The 24,830-nt window shown below is 40.3% G+C and overlaps 1 protein-coding gene across 38 annotated transcripts in view; it reads right to left on the bottom strand.

The window, feature by feature from the left end:
• DTNA (dystrobrevin alpha) overlaps nt 1–24,830 on the bottom strand; it is a 414,394-nt gene that overhangs the window by 15,261 nt on the left and 374,303 nt on the right. For 19 of the 38 annotated variants that reach the window (XM_054671771.2, XM_063795599.1, XM_054671767.2 and 16 more), the window contains 4 exons: nt 23,901–23,998; nt 17,436–17,549; nt 11,779–11,875; nt 769–928 (listed from right to left, as the gene is read on the bottom strand). In XM_054671771.2, coding sequence (XP_054527746.1) covers nt 769–928; nt 11,779–11,875; nt 17,436–17,549; nt 23,901–23,998 — 469 coding nt within the window. Of the gene's footprint in view, nt 1–768; nt 929–8,813; nt 10,047–11,778; nt 11,876–17,435; nt 17,550–23,900; nt 23,999–24,830 lie in introns of those variants that run through there. The other 19 variants (XM_054671758.2, XM_054671764.2, XM_063795601.1 and 16 more) reach the window with 2 other exon arrangements.

Here is a 24,830-nt window from a genome sequence, read left to right as displayed (position 1 = left end):
TAATCACATCCTTAAACATATCCATTTACACATAAGCAAAACTTTGGGGAGGATCAAACTGTTAATAGTGATTACTTCTGGGAATGAAAGCTGCCGGTGAAGGTCTACAGAATGATTTTTTTATTATTATTCTCCATAAATTTAAAAAGTGATAGTAAGAAGAGGTTTTAAAAAGTGTTAAAAATATTTCTAAGTTAATAAAGTTACTCTCCCTGTCATGGGAAAGTGCTGGCTGGCATCCCCATCCCTCTTTGTACTCTTCTAACTGCAGAGGCTTAACCCTGTAGCCCTGCCTTACAGAGGCAATGATTCAACTCTTTGGGGCATCAGAACAGGGAATCTGTCAAATGACTAAATGTCCTTCTTGGTTACCTCATTGCTAAAGAGCTGTGATTACTTATCTCAGTCTTGACTTTAATATAAAGAAAAGACAATATGAGATAAGAAAATCTCTAAGAATTAAAAAAATAGATTACATTTATGAAGTTTTCTGGGGGTATTGGTGAAAAGATTTCCTGTCTTTTGATGAACAAAGACTTACTAAAAAATAAGGCAGGGCAACAAAAGCCAAAGGAAGGTAAAATCGTGAAGTGAGAACAAATCGGTGTAGGGAGTTCCCAAAATGGCTGGCAGTTCAGGCTCTGACACCAGCCATGAAAGACCCTACAATAGTCACATGTGGTTCTGACAACTCTTGACCACTCAATAGACCTTGGTGACCTATTTGCCACATAAAAGCAGACCACAACAAAAAATAAAGCCACTTACTTTGTGCAAATGCCTCTTGTACATCTCCCCCTACCCCTGTGAGGGAGTCCTGCGGCGTGTGCGTCGGGGTGGAGCAGGCTGACGCTGACCGGATGGGCATGGGAATTGGCCTGCTGATGGTGTGGCTGGGGGAGGAGCGGGGAGAGCCTGCCCCCTGAGTCTGGAGAGACAATGCAGGTCATTAATTTGCTTTCCCAAGAAAATGTCATATGTCATCCCCAATGCCTCAGTTGATTGTTGAAAACAGTGACAATGAAATTTCAAAGCAGGAGGAAATCCTAGGTAATTGTGTTGGTAATCCTAAAGCTAATTTGCAGGTGCAGATAATTTAGGACCTTATTGTATGTAATCTGAAGTTTGGGTTAAATATTGAAAGCTAAAAATATTAGTATAGCATTGCTCTACAGTATATGAGACATGTGCCCATAAAATGAAGGTACTGTTAAATGCAGATAATTACAAGGTGTGGATACTTTCTCCTTGAAGGAAGGTCTCCGAGGAGTAAGAAGACATTAAGGAGAAAGTTAAAAATACAAACTAGAAGACTATTTGCAATGGATGCTTTCTAAATTTTCAACCTGACTGTACTAGCATTATCTTTAGAGGATAAGAGTTTAAATCATGTCATACAATATTGTGCATATTGTCTCAAATTAAGAATCAAATGAAGTGTAAATTGTTTTATCCCTATTTTATAGTAAAAGCTGATTTTGTCAAATTAGTAACTCAGGGATTCCAATGGGGAAGAAGAAGAAGAAACCTTGTTTTCTAATTTTTTGGTATTATTTCCTGCAGGAAATGTCCTTCTCTTCTCCTATGAAAAAGCAGTATTCTAGCAGGACAATAAGAATAGTAGGATTTAAAGACAAGTAAAGAAAAAAGTAGAAAACAACTGAAGGAACTTATCTTTGCACTACAGTTTTTGGCATGAAACTATTCTGAGACTGTCACACGTTGAATCTTAAGGATTTGTCTCTAAATGAGGTGCCTTGGAAATATTCTCCCTGTTTTAATAATTAGTTGGCAAAAGAAGTCAGCCACATGCGTAAGAAAATGCAAGGAGACCCTTGAGTGCATACACAACAGATTAGGTGTTCACATCAATTCCATCCCAGTCTGTTTGCTGTGGATGCTAGAGTGAGAATTCTTCTCCAGCAAGGCTCAGAGAGTCATCATTAACCCATTCAAACTCCTAGATGTATACCACCAGAGCAATGCTCTGGAATATTCCATTTAGATATTTGCTTTGGGCTCAGTGGCTTGTGGTTAAAACACACCACATCAATCCTGAAAAATGCCATGCTGTTAGCTCTCCAGGGCTCAGCATCACGCATAATTGTTAAAGCCATAAACTGAGAAAAACCCAGAATTAAAAATGAAGCAAAACAGAACAGAGCACAGAAAATAACCCATGGGGTGCCCAATGGGCTGAGGGTCCCATTCTTTCACTCTCAACAGTACCTTGTAATGGTCTGTCCAGGCTCAAGGAAGAGAACTTTGCCCGGTTGTGATGTTTTTGCAGCCTGCTTCCCTCGGCCTGCTCAAGGAGGGGTCTAGTTTTCCCCAGAAAACTCTGGCAGCTCAGCCCCATTACCTTGAAACCTTCTGCTTCTGAGCTACCACTGCATCGTTGACCTTCCCATGCCAATAATAAATAATTTCACATTTGCGTTGTGCCTTATGATGTTCAAAGGGTTTTCACATACACTCTCACTGATTTCTCTCCATGACCCTGGGAAGTATGCATTCTTACTCTAAATGTGAAGTTGTGGATCCCAGTACTCAGAGAGGTGAAAATAATTGCTTTATCTGGAGACGGAGTCAGAGGGGCAGGGCTGGGGCTGAGCCCAGGGGCTCTGAGTGCCCTGGGCTGCGGGAGCCTTGATGGCCATGGCTGGCAAAAAGTCCCTCAATGGAGACAGACGCTGGTCAGGTGCCCTGAGCTCTTCCTACTTTGGCAATTCCTCTTGCACACCCTTTTTAAGGCAGAGGCCTTAGCAAGGCTCCTGAGCCTCTTGTCTCTGTCCTCTTTATCAAGGGACCAATCACAGCCGGGAGTGGGGACTAGAGAAGGGAAGTTGGACAGAGTGGTTATTAAGAAGTAGGATTCTCTTGGCTATCAGTGTGGGTTACCGTCTCACCCCTGGGAACCCAGATTGTCTACCATGGTGGGAAGTTCACAATAATAATATAACTCCACTTTTGTAAGTAATTCAATGTATAAAGCACTTTTACATACACTGTTTTGTTTCATTTTCCTAGTACAGTGGTACAAGTGGTAATATCTTATATTTGAATAGCAATTTGCAGTCCATAAAGCACTTTAACCCCTAATACTTCATGTAATCCTCTTAATAACTGTATGAAGTATTATTATTCCCATTTTATATATTAGCAAACTGAGGCTAAGAGGAGATAACTGGATTACCCAAGGTTTCTGAGCAAGAGAATGGCAGAGATAAAATTGATCCCCAGTCTTTAGACTCCAAGCTCAGGGCTTTGCCATGCTGATTCTAAGGACTGCGGGCACTGTGACCAGCCATCGTGCACTTCCATCTATGCTTCACTACTATAGAAAGGTTCAGCAGCCTGAAGAGGGAGAAGACACAGGGCACAGACCCAGTAGGACCACCTTGTGGTGCTGGAGCAGCGTCCTAGGGCTTCCTGCTACTGGGCCAGGCAATACCTTTTAGTTGCTGGATCATGGAAAAGATGTATGGGTGCTCAGGGTGGTGGGAGGGCCTTTGGACTGTTTATCAATTGGTACAGAAGTACAGGCCTACAATCTCTTATTTGCAATTCTGAAAGCCAAAAAAGCTCTGACAAACACTGGTCATTCCATAATGAATTTGCTCTTAATGGATGTGAGGTAACTGATACGATATCTGCATCATATTGCTTTTCAAAATCAGATAAATGCCAAATTCTGGAACATATCTGGATCTAGTGATTTGAGATATGGGGCTATGGACCATATTTCACTACTTTAATGTCTGTTCTGGGGCTGTAGTGCACACCAGCCTTGCTTATACCTCTTATACCAGGTTCTCCAGGGTGCTGGGGGCTCCTCCCTCTAGGCAGCATTTGTAAGAAGACTCATATGTCTGGCCCTTCCACCTCCTTTTCTGTAAGCCTCTCCCCATCTCCTAGTGCACTGGGCTGTTCTGCTAATTCCTGTGGGTCTGAGGCATGCCTCACCCAACCTCTCCCTGCTCAGTTCCTGGTCTCAAAGGCAACTTTTGCTACTCCTTTCTGTGGGCATTCTTTTTCAAAACTCCCATTAGTGGTTCTGCATTAAGAAGAAAATCATTGACTCTCGTTGTGTGTTAAGGGAAAAACAGTTGACTGAATCTAAATTACACCAATGTGTGAATGATGAATAGCCACCATTTCCCAAAGGAATCTCTAATTGGTGCAATTTTGTGCGGTTTGATTATGTGAAGAATTTAGGTGGAAGATCCTGTGCTGAAGAGAATAATCAGTTGCATCTTTCCCACAACTGGCAACTCCCACATCACATCCAGCCTTTACACAGACTTTTGGGGGTAGGACACTGACACCCTGGGTGATCACGGCCCCATCTCTCCATGTCAGGACACTGTCCAGTTTGATGCATAGCATCTTCCTAGTGCCTACCCACTGTGAGGAATGCCATCTCTGGCCTTCCTTTCTGTTCTGTTCTTGCAGGAACACTAGGAAAAGGCAGTGGCCTCTTGGCATTGGGGCAGATCAGTGATGATGTCACTGAGTTTCATTTTCACAGGAAGTGGCCTCGGTGGGATGGTGGCCTCCAGCCTGGTCATGAGGCATGGTTGTCTGCTAACAACTGTAGAAGAGTTAGAGTGAATAATCTCTGTGAATATCCTTTCCTGGAAATTACTCAATGATTAATGGAGCAAAGACTTAAGGGACAATGGTCCATGCAGATCAATATATAGATCTAAAATTCCCAAGGAGAGAGTTGATTTATGGAAGAAGGAAAACATATATCACACTTGGCAAATTTAAAATAGCTCACTTCCTGGAGAATAAATGAAAAATTAATTTCTATGCACCATCCTCCAAGTCTACTCAACTTGCTGTTGTATCCATTTTTTTTAAAAGTCTGACAATATTCATACATTTTCTGATATTTTCCAGGAAGTGTTTTGGTTTCTATTCACCACCAGAAATGAGGGATGCTTCAAGGAAAGGAGCAAATGTCTAATTGTTGAATCAGGACACCCTGGTGAAACAGCAGAGAATTATATGTCCCCCTCCCCGCTAGACCTGAAGAATCTGCCTCTCAGTTTGGCTGAGAATGCAGTCTGGTCATGCCTGGCTGCACCTAGCAGCCTGGGAAGGTGCAGCAAAGCAGTGTTTAGCAGCATTCAGCCCTGTTTTTATCCTTTCTTCCAATATAAATTCACTGGCTATCATCACACTGATGATAATTTTTATAATCAGGCCTTTTAAAGTGGTCATTGTGTATAGAGTGTTGTGGGGGTACATGAGAGGTGATTAATTCCGACTGTTCAGGCAGGAGGCATCATTTGACTTGGGTTTTAACAGTGAAGATTTCCAGGCAGAAATGAGAAAGTGTGGGGAGAAGAGCAGAGCAGAGCAACCTGGGAACAGCAGGAGCAAGGCATGGGAAATCTGACACGTATGTGGAGAGGGTGGGAAGGCCATTGTGGCTCTGGTGTCAGGCTGGCTGCTGGGTGTAGAGAGAAATGAGGCTAGAAGAGGGAGATGGGCAGGTCTCGGGACCTCCAGGGTAGACTTTATTGTGAACCAGAGAGTCATCTTCCTAGGTTTTTAAGCAGAGAAATAGTATTCACTTACTTAGAATTAATTATAATAATCAATACTTAATTTTAAAAAGAGAGACTCTGGGAGGGTATGTTTTTGAACACTAGAAGATCATCTTTATATTGCAGTTGATCATTTCTGAGGTGAATTATCCCTCTCCCTCGCTTTTGACTGGTTCATGCCTGCATAGAATACCCACCAGAGAGGATGAGCTAGGAAAAGCCAGGAAGGTGAGGCCCAAGCAGGTTATTGCTGGCCTGCTAGTATTCCATAAAGTGTTTGGAAGAAGTAGAAACCTGATGACTACAATTTCCTGACTTAATTGGACCATCCAGTTATAAACAGAGAAGAGAATAAGGGTAGGAGATGGAATTTGGAATGATGCTTGACTTTTTTTCCCCACCAAGTTAGAACAATTGTATTACTTAACATAATACAAATGTATAGACATTATCTTCCCAAATAAGAAACAATTCGATCCCAAGGTTTAAAATGTAGTTTAAAAAAATGGATCCTTATTGTAAGTCTGAAAAAAAGTCCTGCAAATTAACATAAGCTTAATTTTATCCCTTTTTTTTTGAGACGGAGTCTCGCTGTGTCGCCCAGGCTGGAGTGCAGTGGCACGATCTCGGCTCACTGCAAGCTCCGCCTCCTGGGTTCATGCCATTCTCCTGCCTCAGCCTCCCGAGTAGCTGGGACTACAGGCGCCTGCCACCATGCCCGGCTAATTTTTTGTATTTTTAGTAGAGACAGGGTTTCACTGTGTTAGCCGGGATGGTCTCGATCTCCTGACCTCGTGATCTGCCTGCCTCGGCCTCCAAAAGTGCTGGGATTACAGGCGTGAGCCACCGTGCCTGGCCTTAGTTTTATCCTTGACTAAAATATGCACCCTGTACTAATCACCTCTCTCACACAAAAATGTTTATTATAGATAAAACTTAAGAAAAAATATCAGATGTTTCATTGCACTCATATAGAACATCTGTTACTGGCAGCCCTTCACTGTATTAGCTGTTTAATATACCTACTCAAATTATGGCGAAAGCCACACTCTGTAGATATTAGTATATCTAGGATCATATCTAATGTTACCAGAAATAGGAAAATATAAACTTACTGGACTTGTCTGTCACTTTCTCTAACATAAAAATGACTTTTTTTCTACTGTTAAAAGCAATTACAAGAGATCTGAACAAATTAAAAGTCCTTTTCAAATTTCTTTCCCTGATGGAGACACTGTTAATGAACTGTAAGGAAGAGAAGTGAATGTGTGTGTGTGTGTACGTGAGTGTGTGTAAAATATGGACCAAATTTGAAAAGCTTATATATACCTGTGTGTATGTATACCTATATAAATACATTCATACTTATAGCTGACGTATAAGATTTTACAAAGTGCTTTCACATCCAGCATCTATCAAAATCTATACAATAATCCTATTAGCCATGGATTATCAATAGTTTGAAATTAATGAACATGAAAGTTAAGCTTACAGCCATGAGCAAAGATCTGGTACCACCGTAATTCAGGTCTAATTCCAGTAACTTTGCTAAGAAAACTAATATTGAGACCTTACTTTCTGGAGTCAAAGTCAGTCTACTCAGTTTTAGACTGGTACATAATATTTGGAACTGGAAGTGTACCAGAAACTCTGGAACATATTGGTACTGCAATTATACCCCAGCTGCCTTCATTATTAAACGTTTTATGAGTGTTCTTTTTATGGTTCCTTCAATAAATCTTAAAGATACACAAAGAAGAAAGAGGGTAGGATAACTTCAATTCAAGTTTTGTAAAAAAAAATTTATTGCTTGTGATATCATAATCATCACATTATATTACAGGCACTATTCTTTTTAATTCATGTTCTCTCCTCGAGAGGGATAAATTCATGCATTACCTCTAACATGAAACAATGTTAAGTAGAAATTATATATGCCAGTATAATAAAACACTACATTGAACCACACAGACTTATGATAAAGCAAGTAGAGGTTATTAAATCCAGCACAATTTGTTGTGTGAGGGTGTTCTAAGTTTGGTTTTACAAAGACAATGTCCCCAAAGGGGAGAAACACTCATAAATAAAAACAGAATTTAGAAGCAGATGCCAGTCTAAAACCTCTAAATTCTCTCCTTAGATCATGTTTTACCATAAGAAGTCTATATTTGGACAGCATTTGTTTATTTCCTTGCAGAACCGCCTCTATAGGGCTGGGATTGATAAGGTTCTGCTTTTAATTTTGACTGAGTTCAGTATAAGAAACAGCCACATGAAATCTATGACTGCTTTTTTTCCTTTTTTATCGTCCAGTACTCCTATAAAGCTCCCAGTGAAGACTTTCTTTCATATTTTATGCCAACAGAAATTTTGTTCCCCTGAGAAGTGGTATTTCTGTACTGATAAAACCACCGATATTTTCTTTTTTTTTTTTTTTGCTTCATTGCCAAAACATGCAGAGTAACATCCTTGTCCCTTAAGATTAGCATATTCACATTTTCTTTTCTTTAGTTTTTGATTTTTCTATTTCAATTTTATGAAGTCACTGTTTATATCTTTTGTTGTAAGCTGCCTCAGGTCCTTTTTGAAAAGAGGCTTGTGTATAAAAGCAAAAAGATAAATAAGTGAAATAGGCAAACTCTGCCACTACCCAGACAATGTATTGCTGACACCTGGGTGATGTGGGCCCTGGTCCTTGGGTACCGACACCGCAGTACCCGCTGTTGGCCCCCTGAGATGCAGAAGCTGCTGAGGGGCTTGGTGGAGAGGAGCTGGAAGGTGAGGGGGCAGTGGTGCCACCTTGGGGGCACTGCCACAGTTTGGCTCTGTGCATCCATCTGTTTACGAACTTCCTGGTCCATAGGAGCCTTTCAAGATCCTGCTGCCTGGGAAATGGCTTGGAAAGTATCCCCAAGGGAAATGGCTAAAGCAAGGCTGATGACGACAGGATGATTGCCCTCTCTCTCTGCTAGGAGGAGGGAGGTTATAATTGAACCTTATTTCCTTTTTCTATGCACATGCTAAATAAGAGACAGGAAAGGAAAGAAGCCATTTGCAGAGAAGTATCGTGAAGAAGGCATTTTTCTTTACCATGATCTAAGTGTATTGGAAATACAATAGCAATACCCCATGTATGCATTCATGGGCAATTATACAGGCTGTATGTGTTATGTGTCCTTCACCCAGGGGGACTGTCTTCTGTTAAAATTTGACTTTAATTTAGTAAAGTAATTTTTTTCACAAAATACAAAATAATGTAATACATTATCTTTATTGTCTGACATTACAGATTGATTTTACACTTTCCTTTTTTACAGACCATGGGAATGAAGGGTAAAAATGTGTCCAGCATTTTCCAAACATTCTTTGTTACACACAAACACACATAATGAATAATAGAAAAGAGCATACAGAAGAAATAAAAGATACGTTGAAATTGGACAGGTTGTGGTTCTAATTGATCCATGGAAATAATGTGAAACTTTTAAATAATGCTAGTGAGTGGGATATATTGTCATACATAGCGTGGTACATGCACTTGAAATTAAAGCTGCTTTTATTTTGCTTCTATTTAATTTAATTTAATTTAATTTGTTTTTTTTTTTTTTTTTTTTTGAGTACGCTGCTCCCCCTGCTGGCTCTTGAGCCTGACCACAGGTTCAGACAGCTCTAGTTTAGGCTATAAAGTCACAATGCCCCTATTTCCAGAAAAAAAAAAAAGTATGTAATGACCCTCTCGTCTCCCGGAGCCGAAAGGCTCTGGTGCTAAGGAAAAAGCTGAGAGTTACTTTTTAAAAAGAGATTATTGTCAACCAACAGTAAGGATTCTGCTTTGGGGAAGAGCCAAAAAGATGGGAAGTGAATAGTCAGTTATGGAGTACAGTCTTTCTCTCACAAAATTGAGCACATTCTGGTGAGCCATGCGGAACAAGGCTCAATAATTGTGTGATGAAAAGGGATTTAATTGCCTGATTTTTATAAAAAGAGGTTTCACAGGTTTTCAGTAAAATGAAACCGAACTGAATACTCACAGCGTGAGGGGGTGTAGAGGTTAGCTTCTGAGTGCTGTGGGTTTTGGGATGACATGAACCTCAGGGTATCTCTAGTGACTGTGGTGTCTCTCTATTAAGAGAAGGGTCTGATCAACAACTTGAAAAGCTAAGACTGGTTTGAAACTTATACCTCTGGGGATCTAAAATGTTTCCAATAAATGACAATTCGTTCCCTTTTCTAAAAGATGTCATAGTTCTTCTTTTGATGCGGATAGTAGTGATAGTTATAAAAAATGCTAAATTTATATATCTCAATTCAAGCACTACATTGAAAAAGAAGCAAATTAGTATGACTTTTTTCTCTTTCCAAACTGAAGCATGAACATACATTAGAGCAAAAGCAATGAGAAAACCGCAGGTCGGCAGGCCCCTCCACTGTTAGTTAAGACCTGCAGTAGGGGACATAACTTACTCCCTGCTTCAGTTCTTCTTCCTACAGAAAGATTGAATCAATAACAGTTAGATTACCCAGGGTTCCAATAAGAGCATGTACACAGTGTGAAGGAACGCAAGATGGGGAAACATCAACACACCTTTGACGGCAGGTCCAGGCCTCTGCCACCTCAGTGACTATCACTCCAAGTCTACTTGGTTATTTGAGACTACAGGCCCATCTCTTTTCTCTGCATGTACAACCATTTTTCAACACAATCCACCTCTCTGTCCTGGTATGTGTACATCTCAATAAAAGGCGGTACTCTGTTAGGCTAGGTTGATACCAACATGGCTGGTGGTGAATAGACTTCTATCCCATAGGGAAAGAGTCATAGCTAATGGTGACAGAAGCAATAGAAACATAGGGGGCAGTTTTCAAAACTTCCTGCCATTCACTGAGGGGAAAGATAAGTTCAGTCCTTTTCATTTGGTATATTTGGAAAGGGAAGCAGAAAGAGTTTATTTTTGGGTTATCAAATGAGATTAACAGGCCAGAAACAGCAGCAGGTTATGAACTATCTAGTCTTGTCTTGCCCAAGATAGATCAACAAGAATTGAATTCTACACTGTACATATCTAATTACTGAAAAGTCAATTTTGTTGAGTAAAGATAAAGTATTCCCAATACCAATTGTTAAAGAGGACACTGATGGAGGGAAAAGGAATAAAATAGAGTAAGGAAAACAAAAGAAAGTTTACAAGAACAGTGGCTGGGACAAATTTATTTCAAAAAATAAAACAAAGAAGCAAAGAGGGGGCAATCAAGAAAGAAACAAAAAAAATGAAGAAAAAGGGAAGAAAAAAGAGAAAGGTAGACAAAAAAAGAGAGAAAGAAAGGACACACAAAAAAAAAGAGAGAAAGAAAGGACAGACAAAATAAAAACAACAAATGTTGTGTTGGGGCCGTGGGACATCCACGGACTGAAAGTTGGGAGACCCTCTCTCGCAAATGAGCTGCCCCAGGGTCTTCCCTTTACCATTCTCCTATCAGAAGTTTCACTTCCTGCCTTTGGCATGTCACAGTTCCAATCCATACTGCTTCTTGCTTGTTTATATCAGGCAGGATGATCATGTGGCACTGATCACATGGGCTGACTGTAGACATGTGGCCATAATTTGCCTGCTTTTGACTTGAAATGCAATTTAATGTATACTAAAGAAGGGAATAAGGCTTTACTAAAAGAAGAATGCCACTTCCCAATGAGAAAAATAGATTACAGCACTCTACAGAAGACTTCCATAAATCATCTTATTAAACATTTTACTTACAGAAAAGTAATGAGATATTCTCTGTTAGAGTTTGTGTCTGAGTTCACTAGAAATCATGTGACCTACTGATAAAGCATACTAATGGAATAAAATATTTTACTGATATTAACAGTCACTCCTCTTAATTTAATCAGAATTGCTGAAAGCTACTAAATATAAAATATTTCTAAATAAATCCAGTTTTATTACTTGCAGACATAAAGAAACTGGAAACAAGCCAAAAAGAAGTTGCCCCATGAAGGCCCTCAGCAGTCTGGTTTCAGGAAATGGATAAGAATGTGTTCTATTACTGACAGCTACTACTACACTGGTCTAAGAAATTGTTTTACATCTGAGCTTGAAACAACATGTTGAGGGAAATCACATACAGCAATTGGAAAAACCATTGCACATTATGTGCAAAAATTTTCACAGATGACATGGAAAATAAGCTTAGGAAAAATTTATTTGGCAGGTCTTACCTTTAGTAGCTTCATGAGACCCTCCAACTGGACCATTAGCTCTCTCCGGCTCTCCTGGAGAGCAGACATTCTCTGTTCCAGCTCATCTTTGCGCTGTCTAAGAAAGAAGCAGCTGACATCAGAAGCGGCATGCAACTCTCTGAGCTAATCACATTTCCATTCTTGAGGGACTTGTGGACTGTCAGAAAAAGGGCATCTCTGGGTCTCTGACACGGTTACCAGGCAGGGAACTGTTGTCAAATGAATGAATAATTACAGCTGGAAGTGTTTCTTTTGTTAGCAGTCATACTACATCAGAATTAAAGTCCTTTTAGACCTTTTGTTTCCTTCAGACCTTTCTACCCTGAATTAATCAACCATTGAATGAAATATTTTCTGAATGCTTACTATGTAGTAGGCCCTGTGATGTGCTATGGGGTCCCTTGAAACAAACAAAAACCAAATTGTCACTGAAAAAGGCAAATCTTCCAGATTCTCCAAATCTAAGAACCCTTTTGCAAATTCACAGAAAATATTGATTACCTTAGTATTTGGAAATATGATTTAGAAAAGTACATTTGAAATCTTCAGCACCCATTGAGGTGTCTCTCAGAGGTGAGATATTAACAGCACATAGATACAATCCATTTAAATTTTTGGGTTTGAGTTTGGTTTCATAAAGTGAAGTCAAAATAAAGGCATTTCTACATACTTGTTCAACAAGTGAAGATGATATATAAGGTTCATGCTTAATTTTGTTTTGTTTTACAGATCTTTTATTAAACTGTCAGCAAGAATGAAAACAACTAAGGACAATCTATACTCGATCATTTATGTTGACACTAAGAGGTACCAAAAAGATCTTTAAAGGGGGAAAGAAATGAAACAGTATGATGAGGAATGTTAATGGTTCACAATTCTGAAGTATATGTATACTTTCCAAATAAATTCCAAATCCATTACTGAATGATTATTACTGAATAAGTAATACATATAATTTTCCCATTGCCCCAAAGATTTGTTTGAGTTTGAAATATTCATACTTACATACTAAAACTGCATGGAAACTTTAAACATGTATGTATTAATGTATAAATGGATATGGCTAGTCTCAATGATAGCATATTAAATGAAACTATGACAAGAACTCTGCAACGAAAAACTGATGATATAAAAATGTCACAGTGAGCTAGGTCAATGACTCACTCAATTGAAAGATATTTTGTGGGAGGACAGGTTAGTGATATAAATGATACATTTCTATTTTTTTCTATTTTTTTTTAGAGACAAGGTCTCACTCTGTTGCCTACGCTGGAGTGCAGTGGCATAATCATAGCTGATTGTAACCTCAGTCTCCTGGGTTCAAGCAGTCCTCCGCCATCAGCCTCATGAGTAGCTGATACTACAGGCATGTGCCACCATGCCTGACTAATCTTTTTTTTTTTTTTAAGAGATGGTTTCTCACTATGTTGCCCAGGCTTGTCTTGAACTCCTGGCTACAAGAGCTCCTCCTGCCTCAGCCTCCCAAAGCAGTGGAGGACATTTCTAATTCACTTTCTTATAGGCTTCTTCTATAATGAATTATGAATTTAAAATTTATAAATATTTCACAATTCTTTTTGAATAAATTTATATTTTTAACTTTTTAACTATAAAATATAAATTTTTAAATTTATATTTTTAACTATTATTGCCACTTACAAGCAATCCTTACAAGAGTAAGGACTGCTTACTCTTGAAGCAATCTTTCTTTCAATTTCCTTTAAAATTGCTTCTTTTCTGAATCCAGAGGATGAGAAACATCATAATTTTATATGCTTTAATGGTATCTTATTTTAGTCTTTGTCTTCCTGGGTTGAAGCATTCTAATTTCAAAAGTCTTGCCCCATTCAAGAATATTCCTCAGTGACAAATTCAGGAGGTGTTCTTTCTCTTTCTCTTTCTTTTTTTTTTTTTTTTTTTTTTGACCTTGTCTGTGTATGGTGTTCCAGGTACATCCACAGTAGTCTTTGGTACAAGAGTAGATAATGTTTCTGATGTCTTTCCAGTTCTCTTCTTGATACTGTTCTATAATTTTGGCCCTTTGGCCACAGAAGCACTTTGGGAAGAGGGTTGAAGCAACCTTCTAAAACTGTAGGTGAGAAACACTAAGAGAAGCATTTAAAAACTATCAGAGAACGTTAACTGGTATTATTAGGTTGGTGCAAAAGTAACTGCGGTTTTTGCCATTAAGAGTAATGGCAAATTAATTTATAATTAGTCAACACTAAAAAAATCTAATTGTACATTTATCTTACAGTAGTAATCTCTTAAAAATATGACATCGAATTCAATTAAAAATTAATTTAAGAGTGTCTTCATTCAATATTCTCTAAGTTTCCACCAGCGTTTTCCAAATGTAGGTATAATAACAAATTTGTGGTGTAACCTCCACCTTCCAAGGAGAATGAGAAAACAAGACTAAATAGTGATTTTCCTTTCCTAGCACTACATGTATTCATCTCTAAAGAAGTGCCTTTATTCTGATATTCTGTCAGATTACTTCTAATGTATATGTGTGTTAAAACCTACTTTCTTTTTTTTTTTTTTTTTGAGACGGAGTCTCGCTCAGTCGCCCAGGCTGGAGTGCAGTGGCGCAATCTCAGCTCACTGCAAGCTCCGCCTCCCGGGTTCACGCCATTCTCCTGTCTCAGCCTCTGGAGCAGCTGGGACTACAGGTGCCCGCCACCACGCTCGGCTAATATTTTTGTATTTTTAGTAGAGACAGGGTTTCACTGTGTTAGCCAGGATGGTCTCGATCTCCTGACCTCGTGATCCGCCCGCCTCGCACTCCCAAAGTGCTGAGATTACAGGTGTGAGCCACCGCGCCCGGCCGTTAAAAGCTACTTTCTTTTAGAACAGTGTTAGAACAATTGTCAAAATTTTAATATGGGTTTATATTAAATGCCATATATCAACATTAACTTTCCCGAATTGAAGATGGTATCATGGTTATACAAGATAATTTTTTTCTTAGGAAATATATACATAAATTACACACAATTATACAAATTTTTTTCTAAGAAAAAATTTCTCGTTATAAATCATATATAAATACATAAATATATACACTAAGTGAAAGGTATGATATCTGCAACTTCTGTGTGACTTCTGTGAATCTCAGTTTCCTTATCCATTAAAGGAGTAGAATAATACTGCCTATCTCCTAGGTTTGTTACAGCAATTATACGGGACAGTGTATGTAGAGTTAGGATGCAGCAAAGTGTCAGATTAGCACATAGAAATGCCTATCATTCATATTCATTGTCACTTCTGGCTGTGACTCAGCTTTCAGTTTTCTTGTGGCGAAAGTGAAAAGGGAAAGGGAAACATGATCGTTGAGAAAGTTCATTGTGGTTTTAAGACAAAAATGAAAGTATGCATTAACGAAAAACAAAGCTCTGCCGTGCTCAGGTGTCAAAGTGTCTGAAGAGCAGAGCAAAGATAGAGCCTCCGGAAACATCCGTGCAATCAACAGGAACTTGGTAAAATCCAAACATAGTCATAAAGAACTTGCTTCATTTCGTCTTTTTGTATGGAGGAAGAAAACAGGACTAATTCTGACAAGGGTTTCTGCAAAGAGGCATCTGTACTTACTATAAAAAGTATGACTCAGAGTTATAGATATACCTGGAACATAGTTGGCACCCAAACTGAAAGATGAAAAGAATGGGCTGGGCGCGGTGGCTCACGCCTGTAATTCCAGCACTTTGGGAGGCCGAGGCAGGTGGATCACGAGGTCAGGAGTTCAAGACTAGCCTGGCCAAGATGGTGAAACCCCGTCTCTACTAAAAAAAAAAAAAAAAATACAAAAAATTAGCCGGGCGTGGTGGCACGCGCCTGTAATTCCAGCTACTCCGGAGGCTGAGGCAGAGAATTGCTTTAACCTGGAGGGGCGGAGGTTGCAGTGAGCCGAGATCGTGCCACTGCACTCCAGCCTGGGCGACAGAGTGAGACTCCATCTCAAACAAACAAACAAACAAACAAAAAAAAACAAAAAGAAAAGAATGTAATACTTCCCAACTACAGGTGCCTTGTGAAAGATCAGTATGATATTTATACGAGGGAATGTCTTTGAGCTTATTTTTGTGTTGTTTGCCACATAAATACACTGGAATACCAGCCTTATTCAAGGCATGGTAAGAAGCTAGTCTGAAATGGAGCCCACAGCAAGACTTTCATTTTGCAGCGTGGGAGTAGTAGGAGAAACCACATTTCTTTTCCAAGGCCTGCTACTCCCTAGCTTCTGACTCTGAGAAGTGCACTGAAATGTAGCGGCAGAATCTGATTGAGGCGGGAGAATAGGGACTGGAGGCAGCGAAACTAAGGCCGATTTGTACTGACTTCCTAGAACTGAATGGAAAGGAAAACCTCGCCTTTCCACACCCAAGTAACAAAAGGATCCGAGGCTACTCCCTTTGTATGGTGAGGCAGATGAATAATGGAAAGTACTTCTGATTGGTCCCCTCCTGCAACCAATCAAATGTTTGCATAGGATGTCACTTTGTAACTTCACTTCAGCCTCTGATTGGTCGCCTCCTGCAAGCAATCAGAGTGGTCCTGGGCCAAGTCCTCATTTACACAGGGTGTACCCAAATAACAAATGGGAAACCTCCATAGGGTATTTAAACCCCAGAAAACTCTGTAACTAGGGCTCCTGAACCGCTTAGGAGAGCGGGCTCCTACTCTGTAGAGTGTACTTTCGTTTCAATAAATCTGTGCTTTCGTTGCTTCATTCTTTTGTTGCTTTGTTTGTGCGTTTTGTCCAATTCTTTATTCAAAATGCCAAGACCCTGGACAACTTCGTGGTCAAGACCCTTCACTGGTAACAAGATGACTTCTACAGTCCCTTCTAACTCAAGTATTTTATGATGACAGACTAAACAAGACTAGGCTTTTATGTTCCTTTATAGTACAAGAAGGTGTGATGCCTATTTTTAAAGATCTGAATATAAAGAAAGATATTAGAGACCAAGACTTAGAGAAAATCAGACTCCTTTTATGAGTTAGGGGTAAATTTTTAAATTTAAAAACCTGTGATGTTTATTTAACTGATTATTTCTAAAAAGAGCTATGTTTAAATTGTTCCTAGTGAGATATGTTGTTTTTGATGTAAAGAACACTGCTGGCCGGGTGTGGTGGTGCACGCCTGTAATCTCAGCACTTTGGGAGGCCAAGGCGGGTGGATTACCTGAGGTCAGGAGTTTGCGACTAGTCTGACTAATATGGTGAAACACTGTCTCTACTAAATACAAAAAAATTAGCCAGGTGTGGTGGCGCATGCCTGTAATCTTAGCTCTTGGGAGGCTGAGACAGGAGAATTGCTTGTACCTGGAAGGCAGAGGTTGCAGTGAGCCGAGATCGTGCCATTGCACTCCAGCCTGGGCAACAAGAGCGAAACTCTGTCTCAAAAACAAAAACAGAAACACACTGCTTTTCCCTGTACCAAATGAAAGAACAAAATATAAACAGCTTCTCTCTAAATCCCCCAAATATCAGCAATTACGTGTGTGCTATGAAAAAAACAAATGTCAGCAGCTAAGGTAGCTGAGGACTGTTTTCTGGCTAGACACTGCTAGACTTTCTCAAAGATCTCACACATATATATTCCCTGAGATGACATGGGTGCTCTCTCCTACCTGAGGAGCCGGAGTTCTGCCAGCAGGGTGGGGTTTTGCTGTGCCTTCTCTGGCGTGGGCTGAGAAGCTTGTTCATGCTCTAGCCGAAGTCTCTGGATCTCCTGTAAGATTTCTCTTGGGAGAGAGGAGGAAGGTGAGAAACCAAGGTTAGTTAGCTTTCAGGAAACTAACATCAAAGCAGATCAAGGCCACCAGAACAAAGAGAGAAGGGATCATCCCATGTTTAGGAGCAGAACCGACCTTCCCTAAGCAACAGATTCCAGTGTATTTAAGAGGCTTTGACTATAGCTAGATGGGTGCTGTGGGTGACGGGAAGATTGACTTCATTTCCAGTACATCCAAACCTAGAAGCTTCTGCAGCATGTCGTTGAGTTAAATCACCAGGGTCCAGTCATCTCTCTAGCAAGTAATGTAATGCATTACTACTAGCAAGTAAGGTAATGTGTCCAACTTTGAAGAGCATGCTGCTTAAGAGACAAAAATGCATCTTCCTGTTATTTACGATCACACTCTGACACCATAAAGTACCTGCAGCTACCAAGTAAGAGGAGCCTGAAGGGAAAATAAGGATAAATGGGGCTCATTTCACAAAACTAAGTAACCTCATTCTCTCACCAAGAAGGGACTTCTCATTGAATTTATCTGAGAAAACCCCAGTTAGACAAAATTCTTTCTCTTTTTTTTTTCTTAAATCTCTCAGCCTTAACAATGGATCTCAGGGAAGTCCACCTTAGAAGGAAAGTGCTTTTAAAAAGATTCACAGTAATTGAGTCCGTGACATAGAGTGCTATTGGTGTGACCTCTGTCGGGGGTGAGATGTGTCAGTCAACTATTGATGTCAGAGCCCGGGCTTCCCTGCATTTGGTGAGCATTAGGCTAGCCATAAAGGATATGTGACCTGGCAAGGCAAATTATCCCTAAGTGAGTCAGAAGCCATTAAGCCGGGTTATAAGTCATGTATTCTTGGGAGCTGGGGGCGTCAGTTTCCTACTCAACAAAATGCATAGAAGCCAGTAAGACGGAGCAAAGCACTGCAAATGGAAGGTGAACTTGGTGTACAAGGAAGTGGCTTTCCATTTTGGAGGGCTGATTTAAAACTGCCTGCTTCGCAAAGCCCCCAGAATCAGGAGGCTAATGATTAGTGAGCCATTATACATTTCGTGGGTGTGGTGAGAAGATGGAACTGCAATTCAGTGGTTTTCAGTCTTTTTTTTTTCTCCTCTTTGTGATTCCATCGGGGAATCCTTTCTTTAAAAGAAATATGCCATGGATACCCAACATGTCAGATAGTTTAAGGGTCGGGTGCTGCTGGGGTTAAAGAAATGAGGACAAGTCCCTGTGTTGCTGGGCCCTGCTGTGCCCTCCCAGGTGCCCCTGCAGAGCCCTCAGGATGCCATAAAGCTCAGCCTGAAAATCAGTGCAGTGGGATTTCCAAGATTTCCTCCAGGGCTAACACCCTGATATTCTATGACTCCTGCTATTCTCCTTGTTCATTCTAAAGACAGAAACACAACAGAGCCATTTGGTCCAAGGAAGGAAAAGAGAGCAACAGCTCTAGTAAGAAAAAATAAAGAAGAGATATGTAACGTGCATCGAGTAGTTAGTCTGTACCTGGGAACTCTGCTGACTTCTTTAATGTTATTTTATTTCATTCTATAACAGTTCTATTATATATAGGTACCATTATTATCTCTGTTTAATAAATGAGAGAATCCAGGCACAGACCAGTTAAAAGATTTCCCCAAGTTCGATAACAAGTAGGTGGTAGAGGTGATGTGAATCCAGGCTGGCTAGCCCCAAACCCCACATATATCAGCCTGCCTCAGTCTTCTGGTACTTGCTTTGCTAGGTCTAGCCAAGACAGGCTGTGACCTATACAATATAATTTGAAGATTCCTGGTACTCCTAATACTAACCCTGACTGGCTCCACCAAAGGTGCTATAAGGAACCATTACCTTCTAAAGATCATTGCTGAAATGTCTGTGTGTTACCTGGGGTAGACAGAGTCATTAAATGAAATGAGGAACTCTATCTTCCCCTTAAACTCACAGATCTGATTATTGAGTTGTCACCTTAGAGACATGAGTTCCCTGGGTGGGTTTCCATGGTGCAGTAGTATTACCTAAAGGAGCTTTTGGCCCTGGGATGTCTAGAGAGCCAGGCTGCTGGCTCAGAGAGATGAGCTCAGGATGTACTTGCTGCTAATCAGAGATGGGTTGGGGAGCTCTGGAACCCACAAAAGAACTCAGGGACAGAATGAATCTCTCTTTCTGCCATCTCTTCTCACTCCTATTTCTTTTTTCCTCTCTAGTCCTTAAAGACATGCATTTAGAGAGTGCGATCCAAAAACATCCAGGAAACAAGCAGCAAGAGTGATATTAAGGCATGGCCAGGGTTGTTGGGGCCTTCATGGTGCTTCATGCTGATTCTGGAATCAGAAATAGACAGAACCACACGGAGGCAGATATCTCTGGGGTATTTCCTCAAAAGAAGTCCTGCTTTCCCCTCAAATGTGTTACCCCCATGCCCGAGTGGAAGCAGAGTATTGGAAGGGAAAACAAAGTGCTCTGAAGAAGTGGAAGAGTAGGTTAATTAACAGTGCAACCAAGATAAAATATTCGTGGGCTTGTGAATTTCTGTTAGTCTTTTCTTTCTAAGAAGGGATGGAGGTGTGATGCTGCAGCTTGTGGAAACTCTGGTCAGGGTTGACCTCCTTTTGATATTCCACAAAGCCCCCTTTGACCTTGATGTTTTATCCCTTCTCTTTATATCGGGACAGATGGATAGGAGGAAGGAAAGAACAAGAGAGTGAAAGAAAAGAGGATTGCTAGTAAAATCTGAGTTGTGTGAAGGTTGTTGTTGGAAAATCTGGAATCCCTAATGGAAAGTTCAGAAATGAGTAATAGAATCTTGTAAATTAACATTTCAGCACTATTTTGCCTTTTGTCTAATCATCTCCTTTTTGGGTTCCTTTATTTTTATTTCTGGAACCATCTATCTAACATAGTTCCTCATCACTTCCCACCAGCTTCTAGTCAATCCCTTGTAAATGCAACCTGCATATTTAGTGAGCTGATTATTTTGCCATAAACATGCGGGCATTCTGTCACTTGCCTGACCACTGCTGTCCATCATAACAGGATAGAATTAAAATTCTTTGGTCTGGTATACAAGCCTCATATACTGATGTTTTCATTTTATTCTTTGATTCCTCAGTGCTAGCCTGGCAAGTGTCTTGTTGCTTTTCTCAAAGTCTATGTGTATTTTTACCTTTAATTCTATCTCCCAACTTTCACTGCAAAATTTCACTGTCCTGAAATGTCCTAAAAACTCACCTTCCCCATGAAGTTTGCCCTACACAACCTAGACCACAATGATGGTGAAGTGGGTCATGTTGGGGAAAAAGAGTAGAAATAACCCCTCACATTTAAATTTTCATCTGTAGAATGGGGATGATAATAGTCACCCTGCCTACCTTAAATAGTTGTTCTGAGGATGAAATGAAACTATATTTGTACACATGTACTTTAAATGTATTTTAAAGTTGTCCTTATTCTCGCTTCAACCCCTCAAAACAAAAACCCGGGTTTCTTACTGCTGCCACCTGGAACCTGTGAGCATATGTTATTAATCCCAGCTGTGGTCCCTTCCCCAATGGATGGCTCCATGCTTGTTAGCAATCATAATATGTCTTAGAGAAAAGGGACTAAGGGATGGAGAAGGGATTATGGAATGATGTCTGGTAGAAAGTTCGAATGAATGGACTACATAGAAAGTTAGGTCCTTCTTCAGAAAATGGCCTCAACTCTGGCGTAGTTCATTAAGGCCTCAAGCTGGCACAGCCTTCCAACAGCAGATAAAATGATTGTTTTTATCAGTCCTTTCCTCCTTTCTTCTTTAGCTCTTTCTGTTGCCTTTATTATGGGACACTCACTGACTTACTGACATCTGTTAATTCTGAGTCATTTTAAATAAACCTTTCCACCATATATTATTGGTTGACTTTGTGGACTGAAAAAAATAAAACCCAAAATAAAACAAAACTGCTTTACATTCCAATTCTGACATTTGCTGAGGTTATCAACCGTAATATTTTGTTCCAAAAAAGCTGAAACTTTGGATTAAGTCTAATTGTCAATAATTTAAAACTGGCTTATTTTGCTTCTTTTTCTTGCCATGATCTTTCCAGTGCCCGAATTGATGTAAAGTATCAGTACATTTGAGGACGGCCCCTCCATTCTCCTACTCCCCATTGTCATCAGTGTCATCAATACTCACACAAGCATTCCACGAACCACAAAGTCCAATGGTTCTTTTACATTGTTTGCTTCGAGCCCTCTGCCTGCTAGCTCAGCTCATACACTTTCTCCAATGCCTGCCTGTCCCCACTTTTACTTGCATCCCCCAACTACCCTTTTCCTTTTTTTGGGTTGTTTCTCCTACCTTTTTAAAGTGCCTTTGCTCATTTGAAGACTTGGCTCCCACTCTCAGTGCTTTTTTCTGACTTGGCACAATTACTTGCACGTAGCAGATATAATAAATGATACATAAAATAGAATAGGTAATTTTACAGACTTGTGAGTATCCTGAACAAATTCCAATTTGTATGGCTATTTTTTTTTATAATTCTTCACTATGCATCTGCTCTTTCCCTTCTTAATTCTTTCCTCCTATTATTTGCTACATTGAGAGGGATCACATGTGACAAACTTTTTTTTAATTTTATTTTTAAATTTTTTTATTCCAGCTCTGATGTGAGCACATCTCCCTGGGGGTCAGAGTAGAGCAGTAGTTTCAATGGCGATGGAGTCATGGTGTCACATTTATGAAGCTATTTCTATCCTAATTTGTGGTTTCCTAATGATGACAGCCAGGTCTCAAGACAACTCAGCCAAAAGCTTTCCTTACTAGAAAAAAATATGAAAAAGTGCCAACCAGAGTTTGCACCCTCCTTTTTATTCTTTCTTGAGAACTTTAAAGAATACTATGATCATTTATCCCCAAATTCTCAGGTCAAATTTTACAGGCATGAAATAATTATCACAACGTCCTCCTTTACTCTTCCAGTTTGACCTCAAATGTTACATCAGTGTTTAAGAATGGGGTTAAGCATGGAAATGTTTTGGTGCTGTTTCAAGAAATATATTACTAGAATGTGTTAGGTTGGTGCAAACGTAATTGCGTTTTTTGCCATTAAAAGTAATTAAAAATAATGGCAAAAACCACAATTACGTTTGCACCGACCTAGTACAAGTTGTTCCATGTTGGGTTTCCTCAGCACCAAGTTTGAGATTTAACTCAGCTATTCATCGTTTTCTCACTCAATGTATATCTACTGAGCTTCTACAATTGCCAGGCCTGGTTCTGGGCTCCAGGGACCATTTAGCCATGGCCTCTGTTCTCAAAGAACTTCCGTTTCAGTCTGGGAAGACAGACAATAAACGAAGAAACAAACACACATGGTTATTTCAGATAGTGATAAGTGACAACCCCCTGCCCCCAACACACACACAGGGGGATGTAATTGAGACTAGTTTCTGGGCTAGGGGCGATTAGGTAGGATCAGACAGGTGGTCTTTTAGGAGATGATATTTGAGCTGAGACCTCAGTGATGAGAAGGAGCCATCCACACAGAGACCCGGAGGAAGAGCTTTCTAGGCTGAGGGAATGACTAGTTCAAAGGCTGTAGACAGGAGGAACACATGGGAGGTGGGAGTGTGCTGAGCAAGGTGAGCTGAGGCTGGAATGGCAGGAGGGAATCAGGTCAGGCAAGACCTTGCAGGTGATGGTAAGAGGAGTAGGATTTAACTGAAGTGTGATGGGAACACATTAGAGGGTTTAAACCTGGAATAACATAAGATTGATGTTTTTGAAAAGGACGGGCTGAACTGGGTGGTGGTGGAGATGAGCTGGACAATTTTTGGGGTGTATGCTGTGGAGGTAGACTGTGAGTCAATCCGTGTTGAATAGAGGAAGAACCTGCTGATGGGCTGCAGGTGGAGATCTTTGGATGTTTGGAGAGTAACTGGGTGATGGTGGTGTCTCTCCAGATGCCTCTTTAGCTCAGGGTCCTTCCAGGGGGCCTCTCTGGTGAGCCTCCTACATGTTTCTGGGTGGTAGAGACACCTTCTACCTAGTACCCAGGAGGGTCCTCCTGTACTAAAAGCTCTTGAACAAAATTAAGTATCTCAGAAAAAGGGAAGTGAGACCGTCTAGAGGGGCAACATTAATTGCATTGACATCTCAGAACTATACACATACATGCACACGCCGTTTTCTCATGGAGCTTCTGAAGTTCTAAAGATCTAAAGACCAGCTTTTTGGAAGTGAGCATCACTGAGTGTAGATGTCTTCCCTTGAGTAGGCATACAGGGTGTAAAGCCCTGAAACTTTAAAGCACGACCATAGTTTATTAAGGAATGCGCACATTGATCAAACAAGCCAGCACGTCTACAAAGTCTCACCTGTTCTTGTTTTCTAGCTCAGCAATCAGCTGCCTTTGCTGCTTATTCGCATCGATGGTGAAAGAGATGTCAGGAGCACTTCTCTGCTGAGGTGGCTGCTGTAAAATATGTAGTTTATAAGATTTCATATTGAGAATGTGAACCTATGTATTTGGGAAGGCAGGAGTCATGAGATATGCAGACAAGGAGGAGGGAACTATTTCTATCAAAACAAAGAAAGCAAATACATAAAATTCAATTGCCATTTTTCTCCTATGGACCAACTTTTCTGTGGATCTGGAGCACATCTGTGAGGTGGAAGGCAGAACAGAATTCTCTGGCAGGCAAATACACAAAAGGTAGGAAAAATGATTTTTCAGCTTTCTGACTAAAAATCTTTGGGAAGTGATTTTATTTTTGCCACACTGTCCCCATTGTACCTATTCTTTCATTATAGGTGGCTTTAAAAGATGTTGCACTGTTGAGAGGGTGCTTTCTCTAGAGTTACTGTTCAATTACTGTAATGTACAATTAAAAATATAGTTTTAGGCCAGGCATGGTGGCTCACGCCTGTAATCCCAGCACTTTGGGAGGCTGAGGCGGGCGGATCACTTGTGGTCAGGAGTTCGAGACCAGTCTGGCCAACATGGGGAAATCCCATCTCTACTAAAAATTCAAAAATTAGTTGGGCCTGGTGGCACACACCTGTAATCCCAGCTACTAGGGGGGCTGAGGCAGGAGAATCGCTTGAGCCCGAGGTGGAGGTTGCAGTGAGCTGAGGTCATGCCACTGCATTCCAGCCTGGGTGACAGAGCGAGATTCCATCTCACAAAAATAAATAAATAAATAAAAATATAGTTTTAAAGTCATAGTTGGTAAGACTTACTTTTCTGATTCTTCTAATCAACAAACTTTTATGTCTTTCTTTATTCACACATGTAATTTAAGATT

This window comes from Pan troglodytes, chromosome 17 (assembly GCF_028858775.2).
Source record: "Pan troglodytes isolate AG18354 chromosome 17, NHGRI_mPanTro3-v2.0_pri, whole genome shotgun sequence".
NCBI classification, from domain to species: domain Eukaryota; kingdom Metazoa; phylum Chordata; class Mammalia; order Primates; family Hominidae; genus Pan; species Pan troglodytes.
Note: the sequence above shows the minus strand (reverse complement) of the source record. Positions and strands in the feature narration are given on the sequence as shown.